Genomic DNA, 9,492 nt, shown 5'->3' on the forward strand with positions numbered 1-9,492 from the left:
AAAATATTCCAATAATAAAATGAGTAGATGTTGTATAGTATATGGTTCAGAAACAGGCAATACGGAGGTGGCCTCGTTTTCTACATATTTATATTTCCGAAGGAATGGAGTTCCAGTTGAGATTCACCTTGCTGACTTTGTCGCCCCCAAATTTCTGTCATCCTTTGAGTATGTTCTGTTCTTTGTTCCAACCTGCGCATTCGGTGAATTCCCTCATAACTTTGAGTCTTTCATTAACTCGCTAATCAATATAGAAGGCAAACTTGATAGTGCTAAACGTAATGTTAGGGAAAATAAAGGTTACTTGGAGAAGTTGAAATATACAATATTTGGGCTTGGAGATAGTAGATACCCTTTGTATAACTTTGCAGCTAGAAGACTTCAATCTTTGTTAAAATCTCTTGGTGCTGCTGAGTTCTTTCCATTGGCTTTTGGAGACGAACAGCATCCATTGGGATATTCTGGCGAACTCATACCATGGAGAAATGATCTTCTAAACTATTTTACTGAAAACATGGTTGTAAATAATTTTTCTGAAGAGGATTGTTTTGAAAAGTATAATTTACCCTTTACAATTACTTTTTCTGAATCTATTTCGCAGTCAACATCACTGTCACATACCATTGCTGGAGCTGACTTAGCAACTAATAACACACTCAATGATTATAATATTGTAGACATTAACTGTCTTGATACTAAAAATAAATCCTCTAATAATGTAGATAGCCTATCGATAAATCCTAAAATTGCTTTGGGAGACAATAAGTCAGACTATAAAACTGGAAGAGTAGTATGTAATAAGATTATCACAAGTGAATCGCATTTCTCCAATGTAAGAACAATAGTGATAGAAACTGAATCACCAGTGTATAAAACAGGAGATGTATTTTGTTGCCTTCCAACTGATAACACTGTTGGAAATATGCTGAAAACGATAAACCTGAACCCCAATATGATCCTTAAGATAAGTTATAACCCAAACTTTAATTCCTCAAAATTCACAATTCAAACGGTTTTGTCCGTTCACAATGAGCATAAGCTGAGGATTGTTTCTAAAATTTTTGGAAATCCAATAAGGATAATCCCAGAAAATTCTGGTTTTGGAAGTGGATCAATATCGTCTAGGAAGATTGAATTTGACAAGTTTATTACGATGGAAGAACTGTTCTCTAAGTATTTGTGTCTAAGGAATATTTGCACACCTTTTCAAATGCATTTTATGTCAATGTACACAAATAATAAGCTTCACAAGGAAAAATTGCAAGAAATGGCAGGTGATACGATAGAGGGCTGCTTAGAGTACTACAGGTACTGCTGGCTTGAAAAAAGGTCCTTTTATGACGTACTTTATGACTTTCCGAGTGTTAAATTACCCTTAGAAATACTTATTAACATTTGCAACCCATACTACTCAAGGCTTTATTCAATTTCTTCCAGTGAGGTTGACTTTGTCAATAAGTTCCTTTACACAATTCCTAGGTATCCAAAATCTTTCAATTACTTTTCACTGAAGCAGTTCCTAGACCACAAGTACAATCGCAGTAACAGGATAGAGTTGTGCGTAGGATCAGTAAAGTATGTAACACCGTATAAAAGACGCCTTGAAGGCTTAAATTCAGCTTATTTTTCAAATCTGATGGCTGAGGATAAGGTTGATTTTTTGATATATAAGCCGTTGTTTTCAAAACTCATTTCTAATGTTGAAGTCCCAGTACTATTTATCGCAACAGGAACTGGAATTACTGTCATTAAGCCATTCATACAATTTAGAGCATTTAAACGTATTTTTCAACTCTTTCAACTAGTTATACCATATTATACTATAGTATACTTAAAGCATATATTAATTATGGATTAGTGAAGGAAATCTGGAAGAATTATGGATATGTTACGAATGTCAAGGATTTGGCGTTTATTGGATTCAGGAGACCGAACCAGGACCACTTGTACACTGATTTTCACATGTACAGGAGCTGGTGTAGGTTCATTTTCGTGTACTCTAGAGCGTCAAAAACAAAGTTCTACGTCCAAGACTCAATTCGACTAAACTCATCAATAGTATAAACTACTCAGTTTATTTTCTTATCTTCTGGTTTAATGTATGTTTAGGTTTATCCTGTATTGAGAGATGGGTTGGTGCTGATTGGAGGGAAGTCCCATCCCATGCCCTCCCAGGTTCTTGAGGCACTTTCATTTGTTTTGGAGAAGGAGGCGGGTTTTGGAAGTGACGCTGCTAAAAGGTTCATTGACGATAGCATTAAGGAAAATAAAATCATAATTGACTCTTGGGGATAATTTAATACTTTCTTAATATACCACACACAATATACATTAATATATCAACATGTATACAAATATTCAAATATATAAAAAATTCAACTATTTAAATGGTTGTATAATGTATATAATTTCAGTTTATAGTACATTTATTGTTATTTGCGTATATTTTTCTTGTGAAGATGAGCTGTTTGCTTGAGAGTTGGAAACTCAAGGTCGTTCATGAACTTGGGCTTATTCACTACACCTGCGGCGCTGGCATAGTTCCTAGTGCCAGTGAACTCAGGAGAATTCTTGTTCTTGGTCAAACTTGGGAACTCAGTGTCATTACAGAGGGGCATACAAGTATCGGAGTTACCCTTCAGGTAAAAGTGGAGAATCTCCAAGTGCTCAACCTGAGTGTTCTTGAGTATGTTGGTACACTTTTTATTCCAAACTTTAGCGATGGTTGGGAGATCACTCTTCTTGCACTCTTTCACTAGGCGATGGAACTCTGGTTCAAGGGACTGGAGAGATTCCAGCTTCTTCATGCTTATGAACTCACCCAAGTTGGTAAGTGACCTCTTTTGAGACAATGCGATGGCTAAAATCTTCAATTTTGTAGTCTCACGCAGAGAGTAATCAAATGACTTGGCCTTGTACCTCTTCATGTTCGAAATTAACAGACTACCGATCATATCACACATTAGGCCATAAAAGTTGCATGATCCGACATGGTTCATAAAAAGAGTTTCGTTGTCAGCTTCTAAAGCTTCCAGATGTATTAGTCCGTCAGAGATGTTAATTGGAGTAGGGTTATCAGGTTCAACGACTATCGGCTCCTCTATTGAGGTCGTGGTATCAACTGGTTCTTCGTGAACAACTTGAGGCTTGTTCTTCATCTTTTTGCCCTTTAGGGTCACAATATAGTCCTTCCTGGGAATTTTCACTATGTTATTACTCCTAGGCTTCTTTGCGATGTACTCGTTTATGTCTGCGTTAGGGTTCAGGGCATTCGATGAGATGTTGCCACCTCCGCTTGAACTGTTTAGGGAATTGTTGAGATTAAAAGCTTCAGAAAGTGACATTGGTGAGGGCGACTCTTTATAAATTGTTTTCATATCTTCAATTATTGATGATAGAGATGCTTTTACTATGATGCGATTTGATATGTTTGAGAAGTTTAAGGCGGCAATTAAAAACAGTATGCCATTGGCGCCCAACTTTACATCAGGGTTGTGTTCCCTCAACTTAAGAACATCAATTTTTACTGACAGTTTATCAGAATCCGATCTGGGCCTGTTAATATGTATGGTGTAAAAGAAGAGGACAAACTTGAGCAAATAGCTTTTGACCAGGTTGAATAGTACAGTTCCGTCAGACAAGTCGGAATTGTTAATTATATTGTTGTAATGTTTCGTGAAAGAGTTGATTATTGAAATGTAACAACCTGACAGCAACTCTGTCAAGTAACTGGTTATATCAAAAAGTTTTATATCCAACCTTCTAAAATGTGTCAAAACTGTCTCCAGGTCATTAAAAACGTGTGACGACTTTGTTACATCAAAGTTGTTTATGTACTCTGAACTCACTGGTAAGTGCCTACTCCCCTTTAAACCCTTTAAAAACTTGTCTAACCTTTTTCTATCCTCTTTTAAATCAACATCTCCATCCAATGGTGAGATATAGCTGTATAACTTTGTGTCCTCAAGTCCATCTAGTGGGTCAGATTTAACCTCATTTACTCTAATTGTATCGACATTTTCCAACGAATTATCGTGTTTGTCGCAAATGTTAATTGACCCGTCCCATGTATCATATGTTAAATTATCATCCATTGCGTAATATGCACATGATGAACTCCTGTTTGTAGCTGTGTTGGCTCTGTTATTAATATGTATTGGTTTTTTATTTCCCTTGGTTACTCTTGCAACCCCTGGGTGCTTATACAAATAGTGTAACTGTAGCTGTATATCGTCTGAAAAAACTATAAACATACACTCCTCCTCTTCGCATGGGTAGTGGTATGTCTTAAAATGGTTAAATAGTGAATTGTAGTCTGAGAACACGCAGTAGGAGTCGTCGTATGAGTCACACAGTTCACAGATGAAGTGTTCGTCCTTTGCGTGCTGCTTAAATGCTGTCATATCCCAGTGATATGTTTTACACGCTGGGCAGCACACGTGTGGGTTGATTGGCGGGTAAGAATTAACATCTCCGTACTTTACATGGTCGCCAATTTTGGCTGTGTTGTAAAGCGTGAACTCACAAACAAATTTCTTGTTCGCGAAGTAGGAGAGACAAATATCGCAAAATACCATTGTATGTGATGCCTTAATGTGCTTATTTAACACCTTGTACGACGCGTATTTATGCCTTGAGAGCCCCTTCAATGCTTCCACCAAGTTACTTTTGGTAACGTTGTCCAAATACCACTGCTCTTTGCACTCTGGGAACCAACACAGTGGCGACAATATTACCTTGTATAAATAATAAATCCCTGCAGACTCAAAGAACATTCTCTGGTCCGAAAGTATCACGAAATCATCGTGGAATGTGAAGTTATCGCTAATTTTACTGATGAGATCAGGCAAATCAGGCCTCGAACCTGAAACGCCTAAACCGTACAAAGATGTCGATAGTCCATTAAATGATAACATGTCGACTGTATTCTTTATTGTGTTTAAAAATATTTTGTACAACTGCATTATATTTATGGTAGACGAATTTGAACATTGTTCCGGCAAACGCCGTGACTTTGTTAAAATGTATATAAACTCTGTTAGCTCAGCCTTTGTCAGTGCTGGCGTCTCATTACTTGAGTAAAACTTATTATTCTTTGCCAGGTGGACGTAGAACGGGTTAACGCAGAAATATATAAAGTCGTTCTGCTGCTTACAGTACGGACACTCGTACGTTCCTCTCAAACTACCATTTGAACCATTTCTACTTGAATTTGCTGTATTTCTACCATTATTTGTTGTATTTGAAACACTATTCGTGGTATTATCTGTTTGGTTGGTAGTTGTATTGTAGAAGAACGAGAGTTTTAGAGAGCAGAGCAAGCAGGTGATGTGGTCACACTTTCCTACGGCGCAGATGAGTGTGTTTTCGTAGCATATGCAGCAGTTTAGGTACGAGTTGAAGTGATGCGATGGTTTGAAATCTAGCAGTTGGTCAACTTGTTGCCTTGGCAGGTTCAGATCCTGTGAGAGTCTAGAATTGAAGAAAACATCCAGTGTAATTTCCTTCAACTCTCTCGAGAGTATTTTATTTTTATATTTTACATCGTTATTTCCCTTTTCTCTCGGATGGCCTTGGCTGAATCTGCCATTCCTCCCTCGTGTTGATTTCTGGGAGTTAAATCTCCGATTCTTATCCATTAAAATTTACTTAAATTATGTAAACATATACTACATGTTTTCTGTTTTATTTAAGTATAAAAATTAAAATCTTGAAAAATGTTATAGTGCAATTTGATTCAATTTGTTGAGGTTAGTATACACACTGGTTATGGCTGCAGTTCCAGTCGAGGTAGAGTTCCATTGTCTGAAAATTTATTATTTTTGATGGAATTTACCTGATTTGGTTCCACCATGGTTGGACACATTGGACATTTGAACAACCTTTTCCTCCTTTTCCCGCTTAGTCGGTCGTGGCATATTTTGCAGATTACATGCCCACATGAGAGCATTATTGGCAAGTTTTCGTTACTTGTTTGGTCTTTTGAGACCGCGCAGGTTAGGTAGCTGTGGAAGTGGAATGCTGGTCCCAAATCTGATTCCACTGGCAATTGTTGGTTTGACTTTAGCCACATTCCTACCTTCGACGACACTTCACACCTCTCCTTAAACAGCACCTTCAACACATCCAACAGATATGGGAATGTTACGTGCCCGGCGCATGTAACAACAGAAAGTGGACTAAATCATTATTTAATCAAGTATTTGGATCCGTATATAACTTCTATATCGTGTATAAAATATACCTTTCATATGGTAAATGTACTTTAATATAATCTGAATCAACTTGAGATTCAGATTTAGTTGATGATTTTGGTCTTATTAATCTCTTGTGTGTCGTTACTTTATCCTTGGGTGAGTCTGAGTCGTTAGGGGATGTTCTTGAATCTATTAAATGTTTTCAGCCACTTTATTTATTTAACAATAATTAATAAACAACTAAAAATGTAAATACCTTCAAGATTCTGTTGTTGTCTTGATCCTCTAAATCTAACTACCGTCGACTGGGTTTCTACTCTCAATCCTCTCATGATCATTCTAAGTATATCCTAAAAATTATTTATAGTTAATAAAAATTCGGAAAGGAATATGTAGTTAGTAAAACTAGGCATATAAATACCCTCAGAGTTATGCTTGAACGTTCAATTGTTGTTGAAGCTTGTTCTTCCTCCTCAACAACCGCTGGCGGTTCCGCGGCTGGTGGTTCATAGGGGCTAATTAGTGTTTCTCTCATCGGAGGGCTTCTCAGCTCCTCTTCTGTCAGCGTTGGGACCCTAATCCTAATCCTTGAGCCCGGAGACACATTAAGTAGTCTCTGAGAGATAATATCTGCTTCCATAAGCTGTGAGGAGAGCCTAGAGTCTCTAAAGATAGAGGGTCCTGCAAACACCGTCAGTGAGAATGTCGGTGTCGTCCTCTGCGAGGACTCCTCTGATGATACAGATGATGAATAGTTTTCAATTAGTCTTCCCATATTCGATAGGCCTAAAATTCCCTCCTCCGACTCTTCTGAACCCGTTGCTATGAGAACCGTCGTGGTCCTATCAATCCTCGACGACGTCCAGTCTCCCGGGTCTGTATACATTCCCAGAGAACTCGTTTCGTCTTCTGTCAATTGATTTTCAACATAATATGGTATGTTGTTCAGCATATTATCTGATATGCTCAAGTTTTGCCTACACAAACTCATTATTCATGTATATATGGTTATTTTTGTAAAGCTTAACAATAGTCTATGAATATTTAATAGTTAAAATTACCTGCAAAATGTTTCTGGATCACATAGTGTTGTAATCAGAACTGATTTTGACATCGATGGTGACTGGTCTAGAGTTGAATTGTTGCACAGTTTATTCCTTATAAAGTTGATTCTTCTTCCATTTTCTAGTGACTTGGAGTTCAGATATCTGTAGGCCATTTTCGGTTGTTTCGGCCTAATTTTCTCGGATAGATTAAGCCAGTCTCTTCTCAAAGGTGTTTTGTAGAATTCTGGCGCCGGCTTTGTTACTGTTGTTTCAAGTTCTGTGCCAAGTGCCAAAAGCCATGAATTATACTTCACTCTACAGCTTCTGTTTGCCTGATCGTTAAGAATCGGTCTGTATGCGAATAATAAGGTTGTATTGTCATTTATTTTCAGACAATCTTCAAGTTTAGGTGACTCTTCTTCTGGCAATTCTTCCGTCTTCGTCTCAGTGTTGTAACTAAATTGTTCATCTACAACCTGTGAGAGTAGCGGTCTCTTATCGTAGTTAGGTGGCTTCTTGATCAGGATTCCTGACTCGCAAAACAACTTCGTGAACATTTTTATAGTCTTATTCTTAAGCTCATCAAACTCCGACTCCGTTGGTTTATTCTCTCCTAGTATCAGCTGAGTCACCAACTTCCCTATCTCGTCGTTATGGATCTTCCACAGTGATGTTATTCCACTGTTCTTGACCTGCTGAATTATATCGCTATCTGGGTTCCCATTAGTGTTATTTTGTTCTTTACAGCCATTAAGGCTAGGCTTAAAATTGTACAGGAAGCTTAAAAAGCGTATTTTGTATAAATTAATCATAATTTCATTGAAACGTTGGATGTGGAGATTGGAGCTATCGTATTGAAGTTTTGTCCACTCAAGTACTGGGTCAATGTCTCCGTTCCTTATTTGATCAAGAAGGCCATGCAGTGTTCTATATGCTGTAACCATCACAGATCCTATTGTTCCAATATGGTTAGCTCCCCAAAGACGCTCGGATTCCAGCTTAAGTTGTTCATACACGTCAAAAAGTCCATAGTGTAGTAGGTGCATTCCTATCATTCTGCATACTAGTCTTTCATCCAATTTGACTGGAGATAGTAGCTCGTGACTATCTTTTGAGCAGTTTCCCAGTAGTGAGCGTCCCATGTCATTAAACTGTACGTTAAACACCTTCAATGACCTATTTATCTTTCTGTATATGTCATACGATTTAACTGTCGATGCCAAATCCCTTATCAACTGCTTCTTACACTCACACAGCGATTGCTCATTATTAAAATCTGTAGAGGATGTCTCATTTCCTGTATCGCTGGAGTCATATTTTGCAGCAATTTTAGAATCAGAAGGTTCAAATTTACCTGATGAATTTTGTTCCTTATTATTTTCTGGAGGATTTTCTGATTTTATGTCCGACCTTTCAGTCAACGTCACCGTTTCGTCATCGGTTCCGCTTGAACGATCCGTTAAGACCACTTCTTTAGTTTCATTAATACCATTGTGTTCATTTCCTTTTGTATAATCATTTACATGATTATGTACTTCAGAATCAACTCCATTGGTAGTATGCGTGTCATTAGTGTGATTTAATCCATTTAATTCATTGGATTTATTATTTACTTGATCACAGTGATGACTTAACCCATTTAAATTATGATTATTTAAATGATTTAGGTGGTTAGAATTAAGTTTGTCATCGGTATCCTATGGAAATAAATTAAAAACTAACCCATACCTGTAATAGCTTTATTAGAGTATCAATTTGTGTATTTATATTATCAAATAATTTTTTTCGCCTTTTGGAAAGCGTGTTAAAGTCCTCAAGTAAGGGTCCCATTGTAGAATGGTACGGCCTCTTAGAATTTTTGATAACACAGTTCTCCATAAATAGAATTTAACATAAGTTATATATTATGTTAAAAACAACATCTCGTCAAAGGATTTAAAATGATCATTACTGGTAGTCATCGGTAACAATCATTTAATGTAATGAGACGTTCAGTATTATAGGTATGGTGCTAAGATGATTTTATCATTAAAAGATTTACTAATCATACATTATTATTTATTTTAATGATCTTTAATCTATTTATATAATTTTATAAGATTCGTTGATTGATTTTCATTTTTCTTTTATAAAATTTTCCACTAACACATTTTAACACTAAAAAATCAAAAATAAATAAACATAAAATTCTCCTTTAAATTTATAATTTTAATTAATTTTTAAATATATTTATTTATTTATTTTAGACT

The 9,492-nt window shown here is 36.6% G+C and overlaps 3 protein-coding genes across 3 annotated transcripts; 1 reads left to right on the forward strand and 2 right to left on the reverse strand.

Moving 5' to 3' along the window:
- Positions 1-19: 19 nt before the first annotated feature.
- Positions 20-2,295, forward strand: TA05915 (oxidoreductase, putative; the record flags this gene model as incomplete). Its single annotated transcript, XM_948849.1, has 3 exons — positions 20-1,781; positions 1,859-2,058; positions 2,110-2,295. 3 exons carry the CDS (start codon positions 20-22, stop codon positions 2,293-2,295), a joined length of 2,148 nt encoding a protein of 715 aa, XP_953942.1.
- Positions 2,296-2,432: 137 nt separating this feature from the next.
- On the reverse strand, positions 2,433-5,639 carry TA05910 (uncharacterized protein; the record flags this gene model as incomplete). The annotated part of the gene is made up of 1 exon (XM_948850.1): positions 2,433-5,639. The coding sequence occupies one exon, from the start codon at positions 5,637-5,639 to the stop codon at positions 2,433-2,435; it is 3,207 nt and encodes a 1,068-aa protein (XP_953943.1).
- A 128-nt stretch (positions 5,640-5,767) lies between these two features.
- On the reverse strand, positions 5,768-9,121 carry TA05905 (uncharacterized protein; the record flags this gene model as incomplete). The annotated part of the gene is made up of 6 exons (XM_948851.1): positions 5,768-6,179; positions 6,245-6,386; positions 6,454-6,547; positions 6,619-7,174; positions 7,259-8,940; positions 8,972-9,121. The coding sequence occupies 6 exons, from the start codon at positions 9,119-9,121 to the stop codon at positions 5,768-5,770; spliced, it is 3,036 nt and encodes a 1,011-aa protein (XP_953944.1).
- Positions 9,122-9,492: the final 371 nt, after the last annotated feature.

Source organism: Theileria annulata, chromosome 1 (genome assembly GCF_000003225.4).
Source record: "Theileria annulata chromosome 1, complete sequence, *** SEQUENCING IN PROGRESS ***".
Taxonomy (NCBI): domain Eukaryota; phylum Apicomplexa; class Aconoidasida; order Piroplasmida; family Theileriidae; genus Theileria; species Theileria annulata.